The sequence below is a fragment of the Aphelocoma coerulescens genome, chromosome 9 (genome assembly GCF_041296385.1).
Source record: "Aphelocoma coerulescens isolate FSJ_1873_10779 chromosome 9, UR_Acoe_1.0, whole genome shotgun sequence".
Classification (NCBI taxonomy): domain Eukaryota; kingdom Metazoa; phylum Chordata; class Aves; order Passeriformes; family Corvidae; genus Aphelocoma; species Aphelocoma coerulescens.
This window is the reverse complement of record NC_091023.1, coordinates 12282134-12306734: the sequence shown is the minus strand read 5'-3', so window position 1 is coordinate 12306734 and position 24601 is coordinate 12282134. Positions and strand designations below refer to the sequence as shown.

At 37.3% G+C, this 24601-nt stretch overlaps 1 protein-coding gene across 2 annotated transcripts in view; it reads left to right on the top strand.

The window, feature by feature from the left end:
• The window catches only part of SLC9A9 (solute carrier family 9 member A9), a 181325-nt gene that overhangs the window by 119338 nt on the left and 37386 nt on the right, over positions 1-24601 (top strand). For both annotated transcript variants that reach the window (XM_069024609.1, XM_069024608.1), the window contains 2 exons: positions 11781-11829; positions 16908-16987. In XM_069024609.1, the coding sequence (XP_068880710.1) occupies positions 11781-11829; positions 16908-16987 (129 nt within the window). The remainder of the gene's footprint in view (positions 1-11780; positions 11830-16907; positions 16988-24601) is intronic.

The following is a 24601-nucleotide window of genomic DNA, read 5'->3' as shown; positions in this document are numbered from 1 at the left end:
AAGCTGTATATAGCTATAAAGAGAAGACAAAACAAAATTTAAAGAAAAAAAGCCAAACACTAGAAAGTTTGAAGAGTGTTTTTAAATGCACTCATGAAAAGATAGACTTTATTTCATTAAAATGAAAATGTTTTACCAGTGTTTCCCAATTAATAAGTACTATTCAACAAAGGGGTGATTAACCCTCCTCCAGGGTGTTCATGAAAAGCATGCAAAGACTGGTGCAGGCAGTATTAAAAAAATCTCAAAACACATGTTTATGAAAGAACCCCGAGCAAACAAGGCAAAAATGCCAATTTGGTTCATTACCAAAAGAAAATTAGGAAATTTTTCACTTGAGATCAACAGAATTAGCAGAATCGAGAGGTTTGCAACCACAGTTGAGTTGCTGACACAAAAGGAAAAAGACAACATTGACATCTGAAACATTTGCTTTTCCAGAATAAGAATGCTCAAATGCAAAACAAGTGCCTGACATTTCCTCAATTCTCCTGAATACCATGTAACACAATGGAAATATATACAAGTTGAATTTCACCTATGTTAGGGCACCAGACATAAGCCTCTGGATCATTTACATTCCATTTAAGCTCTTATTCTCTTCCAAAAAATTAATTTATTCCCAAGTCATAAAAAAATATGGAACAGCATAAACACTAGATAAAGAGAAGCATACTTTTCCAGGACTTCTACAGTCACTCTATCAAAAAGACTATTGTGTTTTAATTGATATTTGCTACATCAGGTGGATATAATCTACGTAGGTTTGGGGGTTTAAATGGTATAGTAAAAAATTAAATAAAATGGGTGTCTTTGAGTCATTGCTTTATTCTGTGTTGCTGAGAAGCAAAGTGGTGTAAAAGAAATGAAAAGTTAAATTTTCCATTAAGCAGTGTTTTAGAACATTGCCTTCAGAAAAGACACTTCTGTTTATCCTGCTGTATTTAAAGTGGCTTTAAAGTGTGTTGTGACACAAATGTGCACAGGTGTTTTTCTGCCATTTAAACTAAACGGTAATACTTACTGGCACTGTACACATCAGACAATGAAAATTTAGGCAAAACTCTTCTGTTTTAGTACCCAGCATTTTCCTGAGTCTGAGCCCTTTTTCCTCAATAAGGAAACACAGGAAGATCCTATCAGTGCTTGCTCAGATTATGCACTGCCTATGAGCAGAGTGACCTCAGCTCTACGCACCCTTGTGCTTCATGGTGTTGAGAATTCAGAAATGCCATTTTGATTTAATCTTTGATTTAAAAAAATAGTACAGTATATCTTATATGGTATACAGGAGACTATACTTTCAACCTGCTTTGTACAGCTTCGGGTCAATCAATCCATACAAGTCCTTACTATTATTCCCTGCTGTTCTGAACATTTCAGACAGAACCTACGTGAAGATATTTCAAAGCAAGAATTAAATATGATCTTAAGCAATGCAGCTGATTTACAAACTGCTCATGAAAAGGGTAGCCTGAATGGGCAGATGGGTGACAGCTTTCATGGCACCAGTTCTTAGCAGCAAAGCCAGAAGCATTTACTCAGCATGTTTTGGTTGTAACCTGCATTAAGCTTGACCAGCATTACTCTTCCCTTACAACATCTCTGTGCACAATTGCTCCCACTAGCAGCTTCATACGATAAATTTTAAATGTCAATGCAAGAGATGAAGTGCATGATATATTTTTTCCCATGCCATGAGCCCAGGGAACTTAGAATTGGTCATCTCATTACTTAGACTAATGCCTCATGGAGGATTTAATGTTTTACTTCAGGTTAATCACATTAGCAATAATATAATGCATCTACCATGGCCTGGGCTTCTTTCCAATGCTGTAACTGTTTATTTTCAAGGAAAATAAAGGAACAGACACCTAAAGTGATTCAGAGAACAAACATTTTACTGCTCTAAAAATCATTGACATAATTCACTGAAGGGAACTGTTCTTTCTGAGCCAGAAATTGACTAATCTCATCTATAGGATTTTGTCAAAATACATCTGCACACAGTTTCTTTTCCTCATACAGATCTTCTGTAAAATCAGCTCTCATTTTTCCTTGCTGACAAAGTTTATTAGAAGCCTAAGTAAGACACAAACAAAATGGCCTAATTCCTTAATATTTTGTTTTGTTTTGGGTTTTTTTTTGTTTTTTGAAAGCTCTATTCACCTCCATGGAGTTCATAAAAGTCGCAGCTAGGATATTTACTATGTGCAAAAAATGATATTTTCTGTAACGCAGTGGTGTTTCTGTCTTTTTGCATTAACTGAAAATGCATGTTTAATAATGTTCCAGGGATTTTTTATTAATACATTTTCAATATTGTGTACAGAGCATTTGATCTGTAGACTTCCTCACAGCATGTGGAGAGGTATGGTAATAACAATGAAATTCTTAAAGCACAGGGAGGCTGGTCAATATTGTGTTTTGTGTACTGCCTCTTATTGAAAAGATGATACACAGATGCATCTGTGTGTCTAAACCTCTCCATTTGCATCATATTAAGTTAAAGCAAAAAAAGCACCTGCCATCACCAGTAGCTCCTTAAGACATGTAGGTTGGGATCAGTCCCAGCAGATGTTACTGAAAATACAAGATCATTGACTTAAATAAAGTATGGGAAATCAAAACATACCTCCCCCCCCTTTTTTTTTTATTCCCCCAAAACAGATAAAGATTTTGGATGGGAGGCATCACAGTCACATCATGACAACCTTTCCACACTGTGCTGTGATTCAGTATTTCAAAAGCTCACCTTTGTTGGGATTAACTGCTTTGTCCTCAAAAGAAATAACGTCATTACTACCAAAAAAGGGACCCAACCCCATCCTTTCTTTGAAGTCAATGCTGCATCAATACTATATATGATATGAAGGGATTCTCTTATTCTCTGAGTCCCAGTACTCATCTGAGATCTAAAACTCAGGTGAAATCTAAATTGCAAAGTGACACCTTGTGAGAAAGTGATAATTGCCCTGTATATCTCAGCTACTACCATGCACACTCCTCATATCTGAACTTCTTCTGCAGTTTTATAAAATTATTCAAGTCTCATTATTTTTCATGTGTTATTATTTTTCAGTTTCTCTAATTTGAACACAGTATTCCTGAGTGATGTGACCCTTGTAACCACATTTTTCTCCAGAGGTGTCTCCTCAACTAAGCCTGAAAAGTTTTTTTCCAATTTAAACAAAGCAAATTTTTAATAAATTTTTAACATTTTCATATCAAATAAGCTACTTTTAGCATAAGAGTTTCATTTTAGAAGTCATCTGGTAGCAGTTATCCCGAATTTTAGATTTACAGAGGGTTTGGGGCTTGTTTTTAATCTGTAGCTAAGATAAAAAATAAAAATTCAGGAGGGTTACAGTCCTTTCAAGCTTTCCCATCCTTTGCCCATAAATCTATGTCTGATTGCCTACAAGTAATCACCTCCCTGCTCAGTAAGTGCAGTGTTACTCTGAGGGGCAGTGCTTATTAACTGACTGTAGCCATGCCTCCTTATAACCCTGTTCTGGACTTCCTGCTCTTCTTGCACTTCAAGAGGGAGATTATAGACAGAATCTAAATGCTTGAAAAGCAGGTAGTAAAGTGCTTACCTTGTTCTATGGATCTCAGGTTTTACATAAATGAGTTGCCTAAAACAATCTCTTTTTTTCACTGAGTCAATGACAGCAATGCCAGCGAGTGCCCATCTCCTGTTAACGTTAATGAAACCCAGGCTGATGAGCGATGCCAGTACAATCATAAGTGGAAGGTTAAAATGACCACCACATCCCAGTATAACTCATAAATGCTGAGAGCTGGCAAAAATATCAGGGAAATTATCTTTGGAAAGACACAGTGCTAGTGTAACACTGCTCCCTTTGAAGTCAATGACATCAGTGACATTGCTTGACCGCTAGTCAGACCCCTGAGGAAACCTCCCCTCACACACTGCAACTAAGAGCCTGCTCAAAAACCAAAGGGGGCATTTTAGGATAATAATGGATGAAAAAAAAAAAAAAATGCTGCAGGGAAAGTGGAATGGCTCACAAACTAGTGTATGAGCACATGACTCACAGACTAGTCCTCACTGAGGAGTGGGCAACAGACCAAAGATTTGCCAAACTGTCAGAGGAACCTGAACATTGCCAGGTTCCTAGAAAAACAATTCCATCTGAGATGCATGTTTTCCAAATAAGGATATAAAAAAAGAGGGAAAAGTGGTGGCGTTTTCCACATACTTTAGAACCGAAAGTTTATTAATCTATATGTGGACTACTAAAAATACCATTTTATGGCAGAATTTTCTTCTCCCTAAGGCAGAAGTAGAAAAACAAAACACGCAAGTGAGTTGTTACTCAGCAAAGCAGAGCTATAAACACTAAAGTAGAAGGTCATAGCTGGATCAGATCACCTACCACAGTGCAATGAAAGGTACAGGAACAGCATATGATATAAGCATATATAAATAGGAAAACCAAAACTGAAAAGAAAAAAAAAAAAAGGTGGGGGAAGTAAAAAAGCAAAACAGTGTTGATCAGCTGATGTCCCAAGAGGATGCTTAACATTGCTGCCAAGGGTCAATGGGTTTCACTAGTTGTCTGTGGACCACATACTGAATATATTTAATTGTATCATTCTTGTGAAATCCGAGGAAACAGTTCTAGAGAAAGCACAGCAATCAAATTTCTCACACATTCACTTCGTATCAGAGGCAGGAAGCAACTGTGAGTTTGGGTCCCTAAAGACACATGTATATATACACACAAGAATGTAAAACTTTTGTAAAGCCCTGCATTTTTCAGCACCATACTTTAAAACAGGAAACCCCTGCAGCCACTGCCTGAAGATGAAAAAGTGCTGAGCTGATCTGCAGCCATAGGCTGTGAGTTAAACCTCCTTAGCTCACTGTGAGTAGCATGGTACTGGGACAGAGTGGGTTCAGCACAGTCAGTAGCTGCTATTTTTCCACTTTGACATGGAATTCAGTATAATCCATGCCAATACTGTGTCTGTGGACATAAATATACAACTTGCACTCCCCGTCCAGCTAGACTTGGTAACCTTTGATGTAACAAGCCTGAGTGCCAGAATAAACAATAACACCTTTTATTCTGTCATAGAATCTACTACAATAATATTTCCTTAAACCTGAAAACTCATTCCAGTCCTGACACTGTCACCAGAAGTTATGTTATTTTGGTTGCTTCCAATTTTCATGCTGATTTTTTTCCAATTCTATTCATGTGCAGTGATACTACTACAAATGGCGATTTCTAAAAATTCTACAGAAGTTATGTTCATTTTAGTCAACTTAGGTTCATACTTTCTGGCCTGATTTCTCACCACAGCTATGTTCACACAGCACAGTGACATTGATAATGTATTGTGTGTGCCAGAAGCATTGTAGGGATGTAAATCTCAGGATGCTGCACTGGAGTGCCTTGCTCCCATGACTGCAAAACATCTGACATTGCATTGTGCCATGCAGATGTACCTTGTGACTTCAATGTGGCCAATACTATTTTAGTGCCCCTGCCCCAATATTAGGATAAAATAGGATTATCAGAATGGAGAACCAGATACCGCTATCTACAGATCCAGTTCATCAATCTGGCTGCTCTGCAAATAAGTTCATAACGTAAATGCAAGCCATCATCTACCTTTAAACTTTAGCATTTTCTTTACACAGCTGCACAGCTATAGGAAAGTGGTAAAATTTTATGCAGTGACATTACCCCAATTTCACAATCTTTTTTATTCTTGAGATCACATCTAGAAACTATAACTTGTGGATCTCTTATAGAGCACTACAGTTTTTTCTTCAGCCTTATCCTCTATTTGCATTTACCCATTATCTTCATGCACTGCACCCCACCTTTATTTGGACACCATTTATACAGGTGTATTAATTTAGCTGTCAATTCTGCAATCAAGTAGTTCTCCATATATCCACCAAAAATGGTGCATAGACTTTAACCACAGAAAAAAAGTTTAGCATTTTAAAAAAACCTATCTTCCCAGTTTTATGAAATTCCAAGTTCAAAAGTCAAACTATGTCACAGTTATCTCTTACATTATTTGACAGGTTTAAAATCATACTTTTTGTTCCATTTCAGCATGTTGTGTATAGAAAGTATTAGGTATATGACAAACAGCTGTCATAACCATTTAGGAAGCATCATTTACCTGATAATTTCTTTTAACCCTTCTCAGCATGAAATTAAACTAATTTGTTCTTTCTGCTGTGAGATGCAAGTGATTATTCTTGCTTTAAACTTAAACTGAAGTGTTTTCCTTTATTAACAAAATCAGCTTGAGCTGAACTTTGACTATCTATACTCATGCCATAATTCTTCATTGGTTTATGTCAATAAAATATTGTGCTATAAAAAAGCAGATGTTTTTGACAGCATCAGTCCCCAGAAAAAAACAGCATGTAGCAGCAATAGAGCAATCTAGAAGCAAAAGTAGATTTCAGGTATCAGTTTGTTAGGAATACACATCACACTTACTGCCACATGGACAAGAATAATGTCCTGAGAAATCATTATTTATCTTGAAGGTTTTTTAATTTCAATTAAAATGATTGATTAGAGATCATGAAACAATCTATTTTTGGATTTTGCTCATGTTTCTAGTCTTTACAGTTAATAATTCTGTACTGAATGCAATATGCTGCTGATGGATAGCTACAAGCTTGAGATTTATTCATGCAAAAATATTCAAGACTCCTGTTGCAAATGCTGTTTAATGGCCATCTTTGAAAATTGGGTTATAAATCACATACTCAAAAAACCCTTCCCGCGATGTGTAGCTTTTGAGAGGTAAGCTGAGGCTTAAAGACTGGCTTAGTTACAGTGAGACAGCCAGTGGAAGGCTGAGGTGATTGCACTGCTGAGGTGAGTTCTTCCAGTGACACTTTTGACAAGCAAAGAAGCCAATATTGTTATTAATTAACTTCCAGCAGCACTCTTAGAGCTCTAAATAAAATCATAGCTCTGCTGTGCTAGATTTTGTACAAACATAATAAAGGATGTATACTTACAAACTAAACACACTTAGCAGATGAGCAATAGGGTGAAGGAAATACTGTTATCCTGGTTTCATAGTATGAGGCCAGAAATGTGTAGAGATGCCAGACTTTTCATCTCTTGAACTGCCTTTGTTTCCCCACTGATGTGGAAAAGGATGTAGAGGAGATTTGGCTAATCCTAACCCTTATGTGGCAGCTCTGTGAGGTCTGTTCCATCAGATACACATTTACCATCATACACTTAGATCAGGGGAAGATTGCTACTGGCATTAGGAGATATTTCTCTTTCCCAAGCCGGATATTTTTTTCATTAAATCATTAGCTGCATTAAATAATACAGATGTAAACAATTGTTTCTAGAGGCTTCAACCAGATAGAATCAATTACATGCTCTCAGAATAAGTTTTCAAATAAAAGCAGTCCTGGCTGCCTCAGATGGAGCACAACTAACCCATGTGAGTCCATGGTAGCTGCAAACCAGACTAAGTAGGAATGCAAGCAAGATTCAGCTTGCATGAATCAGGCTCTGCTCTGTGAGTACAGAAAGGCCCAGAAGAATCATTTCAGTAATTAGAATTCAGATTTCAGAGAAATGTCTCTACTTACAGATTTTCTAGCACTTAAAAGTGCGGGAGGGCTGAGAATCACACTTGTAAGTATAGACACCAAAAGTTCTGCTCTGTGTGCCTAGGTCCACGTGAAGATGTGAGCCTATATGGTTTTTTGTGACTTTGCTGTGGAAAGCAGAGGTTTTATCCTACACTGTCGATTTTGTGGTGATTTGAAGTGAGGGAATTAAAAGTTTACAATGCCTGAATAGTGATTTACTACTCAGTATTCCTATGGATTGGGTGTGTATTTCTTACTGCTGGTTCCCCTGACAATTTGGGCTTTATCTTTCGATCCATTTTCATTTCAAACTGCATAAGAAAAGATGTTATCAACTGCTTTGTATTCAGTGACAAATTCCTTCTCTTATTATCAAACACATTCTGACTCTTGTTAAAAAAATGATGCACTTGATAGCACACGGGGATTTAAATCCCATCCACTGCAAGGGGTGCTTGTGCAGATTAACGCACAGTTCCCAGCAATTCTTAGGCCTAATTGCTAGATGCTGGCTGAAGTCAAAAGCTTCCCTTCCAAATTTTGAACACAGCAACTTGAAGCATTTTCTGAATCCAGGTTCTGATCCAGTCTTTATTTCAAAACAAAAAAACACCACAGCACACACCCTACCACACCCCAATCCCCCACCCAAAAAAAACCAAAAGGACAATACAGAGAACCTGTCAGGGTTTTGATTTCCTTCCTATCTAGAGCATTTGGACCTGAGATATTACTAAAGCCTACCAAAATACACAAAGTAAACTTCAGTACAGAACTGATTAAAAAGTCTTTGCATTTGTCTTCATGGAAGAGTAATCATCCTAATGTTTAATGTATAGAATAGAAAGATGCAAAAATAGAAAGGCGGAAATAAAAGCATACAATATTTAGAAGACAAACAAGGAACAGAGAGCGACCAGGGAAAGTGGGACAGAAAGACAGAAGAGAGGCTGCAAGAAGCTAAAGAAGACAACAGGAGAAAAGAGAGAAAAGTTGACAGCAAGAAAGGAGAAAAAAATACTGAGAAAATATTTTTCTGAGCATCCATTAGATCTTCTCACAGGAATGGAAACCTGAGAATGTTAAAAGGGGGATGATATTTGTACAAATATTATCAGGATATTTCTTAGAGGCAGTTATAGTAATTAATATGTATTTTAAGCTTGCAAATTCTACTGGCAATAGCATTAGATCTAGCAGGTCTTTTGAAGAAGTCAAGGATGTAAACTTGAAGTGCATATCTACGATTAATTTCAGTCATCTTTACTGACTACTATAATTTGTTAAACTTTGTTTTTTCAATATTTAAAATATAAAAATAGCATTCTAGTTAATGTCCAGTATATCAGAGTTAATTATAGAAGACCATGATTTTCAATACTAGGTGCCTGATATTAGGCTCCCAAGCCTATGTTTGGACATGAAATAATTTGCCTCAGTTTCAGAACTGACTGGGCTGAGTTTGCTTAGTTCATACTTAATAAAATTACAGAAATGTATTGCTATTTTAATGCACTAAGGAAATCTCCTATAGAATGCAAAGAACAATTTCATTCTTTTGCTATGGGACTTTAAATCACTTGGTAATATTTGCTATCCATACTAATTCCCAGTAGTGAGATACTATTCCATAAAGAAAAACAACAATTACATCTGACCATGTATTTTAAATGAGGGCAAATAACAGATCAAAGAAAAGTGTCAGCTCAGGCTCTGTGAACTCATGTGACATTGAAGCCTTCTTTTGTTTTTCATACATGAAAAATTTAAGTTTGATTTCCTTAGATATTTATTGTTGCTTTTTTCTGACTTTAAATGTAATTCTCCTCTTAGGATGTCATATGAGAATCTTCATTTGTGCCGTATTATGATAATCTGTTGTCTACAGAATAAAGAAAGCAAAATGTCTAGCTGTCACTGTAGCTGTACAGATGAGAAATTATAGATGCAGAGAAGCTTCAGCATACCACAAAATCTGCAGAACTCAAGAAAAAAAAATTTGGATTTACAATATCAGTTAATTCCTGTTGTCAGTGGGATTAGCTATTAGTTATATCCCTGCTACTGAATCAGTATCACAGCCAGAAACTGTTTCCTATCTTCCCCACGGCCTCCCCTTTTTTCCCATTTGCTATTACAGTCCTTTGAGTCCTTGGTGAAACATTTTCTATTATCTTAGCTCAGTCTCTAATAACACATCACAACCCCAACACACACAGTCAGCCACAAGTGGTGGTTTCTCAGCTCCAGCAAGGTGAGAACTGCATGAAGGCTAAATTAACTTCTGTTCCAGAACTGACTTTCTTTGAGGTCAAGTTAAGCTCACTAAGAAGAGAGTGTTGGGAGGTCTGAGCTGTAGCCCTGCCTTTCAGCCGCACCTATCGCATGTAAACACACTGGATGTTTTACTTCCAGAACTCTGCAGTCCTCTAACTAATGTACTGCTGGTGGGTTTATCTTGGCCAAGTGGTGAAGCTGGTGAACACATCTAACAAATCAGCACAGTCCAATAAATGGTGCCTGTGATTGTGTTCAGGAGATTCTCTTTCTGATTCTGACCTAGGTTATGGGTTTGGGACCACAGCACTCGCATTTGTACCACTGCTGCAGCCTGCACTCCAGCCTCTGTCCTTACCCTGCACACACTGCAGGGCAGGGCTGCCTCACACGGCTCTGTTTACAGGGCCAGCACAGATAAGGCCCTGGACACTTCTGTTCTGCACATGGCAATAATAAACCCACTGTCAGATAGATGGTTAAACCTCTGGGTAATGATTCTTTTCCTTTTCATATGTAAATGTTTCCATTTTATTTAAATAAAAATACCTTACTTGCTTTACTCTAAACTAATGAATAGGGTTAGTGTCATCAGAAGCTTTTCCTTGCAATTTAAGGGCCAAGAGGACAAAAAAAGAAAAGAAAGAATCTGCTATTCATTCTGTCCCTTCATTGACTTAGCACCAGGATGGTTATTTTTAATAAAAAAATAGAAATATTTATGTCTGAAGGACTCAGGTTTGCTGAAGCTCAAGAGCTATGATAGAAAGAAATACCTTTATTTTTTCCCTCCATTCAGTATTTACATATAAAAAGCATCTACTTTGCATATACTTTCTGTCATTGTCTCCAATTCAAAAAGAGTGTATGCATAATATTTATGGGAAAGATTGTTGAGGCATGTAATGGTTAATATTAATATCATTTTAAAATATTATGTGATGTGTTATTACCAAAAACAAAACTATACTCAAGAATTAAGACTATCAGAAAACCAGTAAAGCAGCCTTAAATTAGTAACTAGTGAAAGACTACTTTTATTTTGTATCAGTAAATTCTGTTTCAGCTTGGTGGACCTGCTACTATGTGGGAGCTTGTGAGGCATATGGGGGCTGTTGGTCACCTTAGCTGTGGGCTTCAGATTTGGGTGATAATAAGGTGCATTATTCATCATCCCTCACTGCTTTCCATACTTTCTTGTGTCTTTCATCAGTACAAGCCTCTGTTGTTCAACTTAAAACATTTTTCAATTGCATTTCTCCTCAGCTCTGCCTATCAGCCATACCCAAAAGACGTCAATTCTTCCACCACACCCCTATAAACAGCCAGTTTTATTTTTTTCCCATCCATATGGGATGGGAAAATGCCACCCAGGTTATCATCATCTTGCACATCACTCACTGCAGTCTCCTCTCCCTTCTGGGTTGCTTCCCTGTACCTGGTGTGCCAAGCCTTTTCCAAGTGCTTCAAGAGATCCATAATGCAGCACAGTCAAGAAACACCGGAGTTCTGTAATTCCATCCTCCACATACCAACTGCAGTACCTCAGCACTGCTCTTCTGTCAGCAATTAAGGATTTCCTAGCACAGGTTAACAGCTTGATTGCCTCTCCCCAGAGACGGATCAGAGCCAGGAAAAAGATCTAATCTCAGGTTTTAGGAGTGGCAGTTACAAGGAATTTTAAGTTTCCTAAAAACTTCAGAACTTCCTTAATTTAAAAAGTGATCCTAATGTTTTCCCAGAACTTATCCTCATTTCTCACCTAGTAAGAGATGAGTGACACAAGAAACATTTTTACACTCAAAGCAGTCTAATATACATCTGATCATTACCATATGTCCTCAGGTTTGGTTTTCTGGGGTTTTTTTTTCAGAGTTGGCGTAGATCCAGATGAAGATCTGAAAGCTAAAGCTGCAAGCCAGGTATGTCAGGCTTTTGGACATACGTGCAGAATTACAAAGTGTTCAATTTTTGGCAGATCATGGCTGCATCTGTGGAAATGAGACATCTCAGAACAATGTTTAATTCCTCGGAATTAAAAAGGAGAATGTGTAATGTTCAATTCTAGTAGGTCAGGTTTAGAAAATATTTTTCAATTATGTTTCACATGGAAGCCTAAGTACATTGTGAACTTGAAACCTTTGAAGAGGGCTACTGAACAAACTGCAGCTGTCCATCTGTGCCCTTCCCTTTTTTGTCATGCATGTACGGCACAGTTGAGAAATCTGCAGAGGGTCAATGCACAGAGACATAACCTGTGGCTCAGCATGGGAAGTGGAACAGCAGTAGGATGGCAGAGGAGCCACAATACAGCTGACAAGGTGCCAAAGCAAAAAGCAAACAAGTGCCTAATCCTGGTAATACCATCCCATGCACCCTTTCAGACTACACAACTGGAACTGAAATTTGAATCATCCAACAATACTATAAATGTAGAAAATAAGTTGAGGGAGACATAAGATATTTTATTCATTTGAAAATACATTAGTGATATCATTAGGCAGAATTTTAGTATATCTTATTTACTGAGTATTCCTAACATTTAAACATTTGCACATATCTGAAGGCACATAAGGTGTCTCAATTTTCATTATAACTAGTAGAATTTAAGTGCCTAACTATCCTAATGTTTCTTTAAAAAGAAGGAAAATCACTATTATTCACACTGACCACATCCTTCATTTTACAACCAAGTCATTATTAATAAAGGTTCAGCATAACCCTTCATTGCACCATGGCAAGGTACTGTTTTGTTCTGAGTCTGAGGCGACTCATGGCTAAATTCACTTTCCTAAGCATCTTGGTAGGAATTCCTGCAATGCCTCTGTCCGAATTCTGAACAAGGGCATGACACAGAACCATAGCCTATTCTTGTTTGCAGTAAAGAGATACAGAATTGCAGAAATTTTCTACTTTTCAGCACTCACGAATTATCAAAGATCAGGGAATGCAGAATGCAGCATAAAATTGACTGAATTCATGTTTTGCAAAAACCTGATTTCTGCAGAGGCCACTAGGCATCTAATTTTCTCATTCTTTTATTAAAGATGAAAATAAAAATGTTTATTTACAACAGTAACACATCCAGTGTCCCAACTGTGCTCAATGAATTAACACCTATCTCTGTTGACAAAACTCAGCAATACAACATAGAAAGTGTAAATAAATATAACATTTTTCATGCCCTGTCATGTCCAGTTCAGCATTCCTTATACTAGTATATTATACAGTGGGAAATAGTTTTGCTGTTCTGATTATTCTTCTCCCTCCCTGCTCTCATGCTATTTTTTTTTCATTTGTCTGACTTTTTTTGTATTTGACATCTCAATCTTTTAGTAATTCAGACCTTTCCTGCATTCTCTGTAGCGCTCAGTTTTAACTCATCTCATATCTCCCTCTCATTTCTCTTCTTCAGTTGTGTTTCTTTTTTCTTTCTCTTTATTTCTAAAATGATATTTTAATTTAGTTTACCTTTCATTACTTTTTATTTTCTTCCTATGTTACTGTGTCTTCACAGTGAAAGCAGTTGATTTCCCTACACATATATCCCTGCACAAATAACATGTCGGGTGCCAGTACCTCCCACTGCCAGTTAAAGCTCTTGCCCAGATGACCTTTAAACCACATGCCAACTCTCAGTGCTGTTAATTGAAGCTTCAGGGGAGATTGTACCAGAAATAAGAACTAAATATCTTCAAGGATAAGATGTTTAAAAGAGAGCAAAAATTAATGGAAAAGAAGCCTCTAGGCTTCTCCCTGCTCAGACTACTCAGCCGGAGTGGGAAAGCTACAAGGTCTGCTACCAAGATTTGAATTTAGCTCCTCTGTGACCACTCTAACTACCAGGACACAGGTATCTTGCAGTGTGAACCTCTCAGTCCATGTCTGTAACCATACCTAGACTTTTTTAGGGGCAGAATAAGCCTTAAAGACCTTCTACCTCATGGGTACTATGTCAGATGCAATACCAGCTATACGACTGCAAAACCCTTTTCCTTCTTTACCTCTTCATCTCCCTTCTTTCCTTCCTTTGCCTCCCACAAATTCAATTTTCTATGAAGAGATTTGATTTATTCAAGAGTTCTATGTACACAGTTATTTCTAAACTTCTTATTATGTTCTATTTTGGGCAACCTGAACCAATAATTTTGGCAATCAGCTGGCAGCAAATTCCAGTTCAAATTGTAAGACATGGCATCCAGAACTCCTTCCCTAGTAAAGGGGTAGAGCCTTTTTATGTATAATTAACATCTGCACTTCACCGTACCATGATCCATCAAAAGCACATCTCAGTTTCAATTCTCTCTTGCCATCCTTAAATTTATCATTAAATCATTATCACAGCATAAGCATAAACAAAAGAAAGTAGCCTCATATTCATACCCATTTACTTATTGATGGACTGTCATAACTTATTTCTGAAAGAAATTACATAATACATACTAAAATAATATATATTATTGTATAGAAAATTGTATGTAAAAACAAACCACTTTGCTGCATATCATGTACATGCAGTGTATAAACACCAAAAGCTAACTCTGAAAAGAACAATGCAGGACACATAATCACTAAGCAGAGTTACAAAGTTGGTCTATTTTGAAAAGGCAAAAGCTTTATGGCAGTGAGCTATTTAACTAAATTCCCATCAAGAAAGACAGTCAATAGCATATTTCATTCAGATGGCTTATGTATCTCAAATTCTGCTATGTTAATCTCAGTTGAGACACAGTAAGAATATATTTCCACAAGCACTCCAGAAAAAGTGTTGTAGATATGCTATTGATCTCAGGAAAAACTAAATAGCAACGCTTATCAATATCATCTCTGTCAAACTAATCTACATAGTTTATTTAACCATCCCTACATCTTTGTAAGTATAATAAGGAATTTAGTTACACTGTTCTCATCAGTTTCATCTACCAGCTGGTTGGTGAATTTATTGCAAGGACTAATGAGAGTAATCTCCATATGGGCAATTCCCATATGGAAGAAGAGATATGAAAACTTGGCATTTTCACTTCCCAGAGAGGAAATTGTGTGGAAGAGGTAGAGCACTGTCTCCCCAACTTTTACCTCTCTGAGCTGTAGGGAAAGTGAAAAGTTACTTTTTAAACTCATAGGATCCAAAATAGGATCCAAGGATCTTCAAGAGCCCTAAAACATTCACACCAACATCTCCTGTCATACCTTGTACTGTTTATGCAGGAGCTGCACTCCAGATAACCACCCAGATCCCCACTACTGCAAAAGCTGATAATACAAAACAGATTTCACAGACAAAAGGAGGAAGGTGCAACACATGTCAAACTAGAAATAAAAGAAGGTCCAGGTCAGGACCAGAAAACCCTTGGGGGATTATACTCTTGTGTAGACTTCTTTGTCTACTGCTTTCATACAAGAACAATTCATGTTCCCGAATGAGGAAACCTGCTCCCTTAAGAGGAAGCTAGAGGCACAATGAGTTTGGAAAGAGGAATTAGCCAACACTATGGCTTCTGAAAACATTACCATTCAAACAAAGGACACAGGCCATTTACAGAGCGCCCTGTGCTTTTAACAAGCCTTCCTCTGCATCCCACATGAGCAGCCCACTCTACAACATGTTTATTTCCATGCCTGTCATCCTCTTCCTCATCTCTACCCCTCTGGGCTCAAGTCCTTCACTCTCCTTTGTTCAGCATTCTTGTTCTGACCTAACACAGGCTTTACCTACAATCACACGTCCTGCTTGAATGTTTCAACCCTTTTCCCAATCTTTATCTTGCCAAAATGCACTATTAGATGTTTAGAGCCTGGAAGACTGTTCTACTGCTTGGTTAGGGATTAGTACCATCTTCATTCCCCCCTCCAGCTTCCCCAGTTACTGGGAAGAGTTGCTAAAATATTCAATTCAGTTCACAAGGAAACAGGCCTCAAGAATAATATTTGTTCTATTTGGTGAATTTGCATGTTCAATGTGACCACATTAGCAAAACGATACCAGCTGCAGCATGGATTCTGTGTAACCTTATTCAAAACTCAGCGCTGTCAATGTTCCCATTGTTCCAAAGCTCCCGTGAACAGGTTGCCTTGGAACTAGACCTTACACTTTTGAGGGTCAGACCACTGGCATTATCATCATCAGCCAATTTATATATATATCATGTAAGTATATTAGTCTATAATGAAATATTATATTTTAATATATTATTAGATTAAAATATGAAAATTAACAGATTAATTGGTTTAAAACAGCATAAGGAAAAATATTCTCGTTAAAACCAACGTAACTTGCCACAAAACACAGACAAGACAACGGTTGAGTATCCTTAGAGAACTGGCCATCCCATTCCTGATTTCATCCTGCTAGTAATGCTTCCACTAGTACTGATGTGATGCCTAGAGTATGACCAAACTGGCTGTCTTTGTACAGATAATTGTTCCTAATGTGTTATTCCAAATTATGACCCTGAGGAAAAGGATAGTCCACCACTCTCCCCGTGCAGCACGTCACAGAGTGAGCTTGCAGAACACAAAGGGTATTTTGAGCCTTGTCAATTCAACTCATGTTCCGCTCCCCTTGGAAAGAAGTACAGAAAAAACTTTCCTAGTTATTAGAATATCTCAATCCCTTTGGGAATGACATCTTGTTAGATGTACACAAACAGCCTCTGATCTTGTAGGAGTAAACTGAAGTAATCCCACAATGGCAATTAAACCAAAATATCATTTTATTGATCTCAGAGTATAGCGCTTCTCAGCTGCTTAAAAAGATAGGAATCATTAATAAAAGTAAATGCTACATTCTTCCAATGAGTGCAGCAATGAAAAATGTGCTGTATGAGCCAATTTTCTCCTGGACTGATTCACAGGAATGACATTTGTGTGACAAAAGCTTTTTAAATTTAAAAAAAGTGCGGTTAATTGTAATTTGTTCAGACATGTATTTTTAATATTGGAACTCCATGTTTTCTTTTATAAAAATACTTCTCACTTCATTCATTCGTTTATTTTGCAGAGTGCATCTAACTTGGATAAAAATACAACCAAAGCTGAGAGTGCATGGCTGTTCAGAATATGGTATGGCTTTGACCACAAGTATCCTTTTCTGTTATAAGCCATGAATGAGAGTTTCATTAAAATTCACCTTCAAAATATTTAAGAATCAAAAATTTTTATACTTTTAAAAACCAAAAGTGTAATCTATTTTAATGTGTTTAGTAAGGAGAAGAAGTTTTGCACGTCCAAGGCAGCAGGTCCAGCCATGACTGAGGCTACGGGGAGAGGGAACAAGTTAAGGAGCTCTGAGCTACAGTAGTACATAGAGAGTATGTTTAAATGAACTAACCTTCTTAAATTCCTGGATAAAACTAATCCAATCATTGTGTAGATAGGGTGTGGATTCTGTGTTTAGGGAACCAGGAGGTTGGAGCCAGAAGCAGCCAAATGCCTGCTGCCTGCCCGTATGCTCAGAAAGCAGTAGCTACCTAAGAAAAAAAATGGTTTTCCCACACCTCTGAAAAATAGAGAAAGAGGCATCCATTATGAAAAGCTCCCAGGACTTTCCTGAAGCTCATGCTACCTATTCCCTGGATTCCTGAGACTGTGCTTTTATTCACATTCCTACTGAGGTATGTGTAGTAGAGATCTTGAATACAGCTGTCTGATGCTTTATTCCAGGAAGACTCGTCTCTATGTCTTTTGCATTTCAAGAAAATATTTTAAGTGATAAAAGAACATCCTCTGTAAGCCAAGGCAGAACACACAGTCTGACACTAATGCCTGTGCATAAATTGTAAAAGCTAGCATCTTAATTTATTGTCATTTTAAACTGATTCTGCACAGGCTTTGCATAGCCGCCAGTGAGATCCCACAGCAACAATGACACCCTAAGCCTTTAACACAGACATACAGTGAATATAAGAGAAGCCCACCTACTGATTTCTGTGCAGGCTGGCTCAGGAGCTGAACAGGCAAGGCCCTGCCAATACTGTCTCCATTATCCAATAGCACATCTATTGGTCAACCACCCTGCGCTACTGAGCAGAAATTAATGTTCAGGCTGCATATATGTTTTTCCTGATACCAGCTACAGCAAGCTAGAATGAAACACATTTCAGCTGATAAAATGTAATTCTTTGGGAATACAGCTTCCTTGGAGAGTTCAACTGAAGTTATCCTTCAAAGAGACTTTTGATGGAAAAAACATCTTTTTGGTTAAAAATGAATGTTTTGCCTTAATTCATCTACTCAAACAATTTTAAAGGCCAAAAAGCACTTAGCATTAAAATGTTTCCCTTGGATAATTCTCCAAGAATACATAGAAATAGTAGGTAAATGTTATATGAAGTGAGAAGATATGTTTAAATGTTAATGCTGGATACCAACATGACAGGCTTTAACCACCCCTTTCTCAGAAGAAACAGCCTGTGGTTGTGGTATATCCTAGAAACTGTAAGTCAGAAGGAACAGATGAATGGGGTGAGGGGAAGGGGGAATTTCTCCTGGGAAGAAAAAAAAGAGCAGGCAAAATGTGAGAGGCAGAAGCAATAAAGAAGCATGGGTCAAAGACATGAAAGAGAAAAAGATTAGAAATAGAAAACAAGGGACAGAGGCAGAAGAGGGAAAGAGAAATAAATATGAAAAAGTTAGACAGCAGTACATGCAAAATGAAAAGTCTGTAGAAAGCAAAAGAAGCACCACTTCTCAGAGATTATCTGTATGGTAGAGATCTTGAATATGGGTGCCCAATGCTTTATTCTAGAAATTCTGGTTTCTATGTCCTTTGCATTTCAAGAAAATATTTCAAGTGATTTTAAAAAATAGTATTTTCTAAAAAACACATTTATTCATGTCACTCATAACCAGTCAAGTCGTAATCTTTCTTTAGAATTCAGATGTTCAGAGATTATAGCTGTGCCACTACCCTAAAATATATATTTATTACAAATAATACATCTACATTTCACTACTCCTGAAAATGTATGCCCATATTCCTGCATGGAATGAGGGTACAACCCACTAACGCTGTGACTCACAGCTCTAAGCTTTCCTTTGGTATGACTATTTCTGAAAGACATTCTTTTCAAGGAGAGAAAAATTATCCACCCAAACTTTCTTTTGCCTTTCCCTGCCTAATGTTATAAAACTGTGTTGCTAAATTTAGAAGAAGAAATTGTCATGTAGCATAGTACTTGTCCCCAGTACAAGATTGCAGAGAGGATTATGATAAAGTTTTCAAAGAAAAATACAGCAAACTGATAATCTATCTGTTCATATACTTTGAAAGCATACAAAACTCTGACATTTCTATAGTTTGACATTTGCTCTTAGGCATTAACACAAATCTACCCACTCTTCTGGCAATAACATCTCTTATGCCTATTTATTTCACAGGAAGAAAGCAAGAGGGAGGAAATATCACGAAGGAAATCAAAAAGTTGTGCTATTCCTTGCTGTCATTATGAATGATTTCCAATTAGTTCAGTGATCTTAGGCAAAGGAAACATGCCATGCTAGGGTAGAACTATGCAAAAAATCCCTGAAATTCTGTTTGAAAGTCAAATTTTATTTTTATTCTGAAAGAAACATCAGAAGCCTGATCCAGAGCCAAATGGGTTCAATGAGGATTTCTTTCTTTCAGCAAAAGTCTCTTTGAATCAGGTATCAACACCTAGGAAAAACATATTGTTCTCTAAAATCTAGGCTAAGAAATGTTAATATTGAAATAATAACAATGTAGAACAGATCATTTTCATACTTAGAGTTATCCTCTTGGATTTCCATCTCAACAATTTAAACAAGAAAAATGCAAAATAAAATACTTGCATCTGACAGGGGGCAATTTCCAGTGAGTCTGTGTCAACTTGTTTTTACAGCCTACAATGCATTACACCATTTGAAGCCAAAATATCCTACTGAAGGCTAGTGGGAAAGCAAGGGAATAAACAAAGGTTTTTCAAGAATTCATCAGGAAAAAGGGACACCACAGATTTACAATCCAGCACTATATACGTATCTTCAAACTGTTGTGTTTTTTCAAAGCAGATGTAGGCAAGTTTAGCTAACAAATGAATAAGTAGGTGGAAATTTCATCCTGCAAGGTCAACAGCCTGTGTGTATATGGGCAGAGCTCAGGCAAATGGCAAGCAAAATTGTCCCATTCCACAGCATCCCCAAAAAAGTTGTAACTTTGCTCCCAGCTAATAGCAATTTGCTTTTAACTCTGCTCAGTCCCAGCATCTCTACTTACTCCCTCTAGCAAATATCACTTGGTTTTGCCTGCGTAGTCCTCAGACATTGTGTATCTGACTAGAGCTGGAATTCCTCCTCTACACAGGCCTGAAATCCCAGTTACAGTTCTAAAAAAATGAAGGAAAATTAGTGTAACAAAAATGTCTTGCAAGCAACCTTCCCCTGGTTTTCCAGCTGCTCTAGACTAAACTCTGGAATCATTTCTGGCTTAATATGATTTTATACAAGGCTCTTCATCCACTAAGGATTTGTTCTCTCCCAGAATTCATCTAATTCTTGCTTCCTCATGTGGGGGCATTCTCGCTCTTGCTGGCTGTTCTGTAGCATCCATCAGGAAGATAACTACACTTTTCTCCCAGTTTCTCATGCTCTATAGTGAGAAGAGAAAGAAGGACTTGGGATTGCTGTACTAAAACACAGAAGTGTAAAAATAATGAAAATTGAAGATGAGAAAAGGAGAATGCAATGCATGCACTAAGATACTTCTGGATAGAAATGTTCACCATCTTCATAAGGAGAAGCCTACATTGTGTTGTGGGACACATACTTCAATAGTATACACTGAAACTTGTACTGAGAAAAAAATAGTTACTGCGTAACAGGAAAACATGTGCAAGATTAAAATAGAAGAAAGCAAGAAGGGAAGGAAGAGGGTCAAAGACATCAAATGCATGGTAAGTTTCTTTAAATACTTTTTAAGTGTTAAATTGCAAGACAGGTTTTGGACCCACCTGCAGCAAAGTCTAACCATTTTTTTGTTGCGAAGGAGTGAGGATGGTATTGCACATGATCTGGCCCTCCAAGATTAACATGACCAGAGTGCTCAGGCTGCCTATCTCATGGCATATGTGAGGAGCCAGAGGGAGGCAGGAGAGGTACTGTGATTGTTGTCAGCTGGCTGGGATGGCTTCCAGGAGTATTGCAATGACAGACCTACTGCATCCTTGTTATTGCTCCAAGCTACCAAAGAGCAATGTAGCTGCCTAACTTTGCACAAAACTCTGCTTTTTGAGTGGTTCACACGCACTGATACCAGGAGAGTAGGGGGAGGAGAGCTTTCTCCTTCTTTACAGATTTCTTTTCAATCTGAGGAACTAACACTAAGGTACACTGAATAGAAGCAGGTGTCTGGGACAGACTGAGACAATTCTCCATAAAGTAACTCCTAAAAGTGTTTCTGCTTAAACTGCAGTTATCCATCATTCAGATTCATGCTTTTCCATTTGTTGTTTGGGGTTTTTTTAAAATAAAACTGTTTATGTCCTTTGCACTTACCTGAAATCAATCAGCCAAAAGGAACTGCATTATTCGTAGACTTCAAAAGTTTATCCTCCTTATCAGGGCACCTGTCATTTTATTTCTCCTGTGCTTTGTACGTGGATAAAACAGACATAATGGCTGCATATTGAGCAAGATAAGTACTATTCTGTGCCTGGGAGAAAATGGAAAACCTACTAAAAGCAAAAGTGCATTCTAGGGTGAACAGACAATCAGAGAAACTCAGCATTTTGTGGTCTTTTCAGCTGAATTTTCCTTCTGGGCTGACTTGTCACTCTCATATCAGAGCCAGACATCTTTGGAAGGAAAAGGCAAGGAAGAGCCTGTAAGCATACATGTGCACACTATTTTCTTTTACCTGCTGGAGAGGTTTCTTAATTACTTCTAAAATAACTTCTAAAAGTTTCTTAATTACCAATATTCTGATTTTTTCTTCTGTTAGTACTTCAGTGAAAACAGCAAAATAGCACATAGTGTCCTAGTTTTGGACCAGAAGCTCATTTTGCTCCACAGTTTTCAAACAGAGAAAAGAATCTTATCTGAGAGAGAATTCAGTCCAATCACGAACCAAAGCAGCAGTAGATAACACAGCTCAAGCCAAGCCAGGTACCACAGAAGCACTACTGCAGAATGGGCTGGCAGAAAAGGTAGCCAGCATAGCATAGATATGCCAAGAGAGCCCAAGAGTCAGTTTTGCAGGTTTTAAAAGCAGATCATCATAAAAGCTGAGATGAAAGCACAAACCACAGTAAATGAATTATAGTGGATCTCATAAGATGAGCACGACAGAAGTAGCTGACTGTGTCATAAGCTCCCTCAAACAGCGCAAAATTAAGCAGTACTGGAAGGGTCCCTAGAAGGTATTTTATCATTAGAAACAATTGCCTGAAGTTGGTTCAAAGTTCATTCCCAAAACACATTTTCAAGTTCATGATCTAGAAAAACTCATTGTTCTTTCTACAGCACAGATAATCAGTAAAGCTGATTTGGTGCTATTTCCTGACCCTTTCAAGGACATAGGATTGTTGAAACTCTGCAAATTGATCTAATAAATAAACATGGCTAATAATTAGCCGGAATAATAAATGACCTCAGTTTGTCCTCCATTCACAGAAAGAAACCTAGATAAATAATTCTGAAACAATTCCATGCTGAATAAGCAAGTAAAGTCATTCTCATTTGTAAGTTTCACTCATGTCAATTCTTTGAAAGTCTCATTCATGTCCAGGTATTTTTTTTTTACAATAACAAATTACTAAGCATGACTTAAATAACAAGTATGAATGCAAAATCAAATGCAAAGTGTTAAAGAAAAATCTCTGGTTCTTATACAATATTTGACATATGATCCTTTTCACTCTTGTATTGCAGGGAAACACACAAAGATTATCCGTGATCATTTCTTGATATTTTTATCATAAAAATATAAAACTGTAAGCCCACCCTTTCAACACCACAGTCCTGAAATAAGGGACCTTTGGGTATTTTGTTTCCACAAAATATAATCAAAAGGAAATAGAGCTTGAATTTTGACTATTTAGGTCTTTCATCCTGACACTAAGATTCGGGACATTGCAGAAAGGTCTGTTTACATGTTTAAAACAAAAACAAACAAACAAAAATTAAATTATAGAGAAAAAGAACAGATAAGGGAAAACTATAGAAAAATAAGGTTCTTTTTCACAGTCTAATTTTAGCTCTTAAAGTTACATAAAATAATACAAACAATAAGTCAATCTGGAAATGGACTTTTTTTGCCAAAGGTGTTACTTCACTGGTAACAAAGCCATCATATCACATTTCTTGATTTCTTTAAAGCATTCAAAGTAGTATGCAGTGCTTTTGCCTTTAAAGGAAGAAATAGTCACATGGGAGAAACTTTATGGGAATTCAAAAAAAAAAATCTACATTCAATTAATGGTTAAGCAATGCAGGGATGGGACAAGTGGAGGAGGAGAGCATGTCATTATTGTAGCAATCTGAGGAGCAGGGAAGTGCTTTTCTGGAAGCTGTTATCCAATCCTTGATGTCATCTATCGGAGATGCTGGGCCTGGTTTTCTGTTCTTTGCATCAAATGCTTATTGATTTTTATGAAAGTTTTGCACAGCATTTAAGGCAGAACCTGACCTAGAGCTTATTGTAGACGATTGCACAGAACTACCAGCTTTTCTATTTAACATCCTGGCTCACATGACATATTGTACCTTTTGTGTGTGTAGTTCTCCGAATTTCTGATAACAAGGACCTCAGCTGAATACAGAGACTTCTCACAGATTCTAGTTGGCCCAATATAAGTACATGGCTCTTTATGCAACTATATCTTTCATGTAATATGTTAAAATGATTAAAACCTGCAATAGATAGAAATCACAAACATCACCCCATACGGGGATTTATAATTTAAAAATAAAGTTATTCATAGAGGAAATACACCTTAGTCTTTCCAGTACAAAATTACTCCCCCTCAAAAAAAGAAAAACAAAAACAGAACCAAAAAAACCAAACCAAACAAAAAACACTTTCCAGCTCTGCAGCTTATTTCTACCTACATACATGCCTGTTACAGTACCTGTCAAATGAAAATACACAACTTGAAGGAGTTGATCTAAAGCTTAGTGAAGTAAATGGACTTGCAGTTTATTGAGCCAGACAAATTATAGCTTAAACCATCATGATTTTACTGATAAGTATTGTCTTTCTGTGTGACAATTCTGTATTTCCCTCCCCTTCTCACTTATTACAGCAAACTGAAGGTTGCTGTACAAGGAAGCAGAAGCCTAGGCTTGTATGAGTCCACTCAAGCATGAAATTATAGTTTGTTGGCTGACAATACTTAATAGCACCCAAGAGACCTAAGTATGATATAAGAGTACCGGAAGCTTATAGCACAGATTCAATCAAGCATAACTTAAAACCTTCTATCGAGTCTCTTATTATTTCATTTACACCTCTGTATGTGCAAGAAGTTACTTTGCAGTACACCTAAGGTGTTTTAAAGTGGTTTTCTGCATGTGTATCTTCCACTGTTGTGTTTCCAGACATTTAATGTATATTGGAATGCCTGGACGTGCACACAGCACAGGCAGCATCTGTAATACCATCTATAAATGGCACTTCTTTCACAGCAGCAATTGTCACAGCAAGATATTGCTAATTATAACATCACCTAGGCAAGAAAT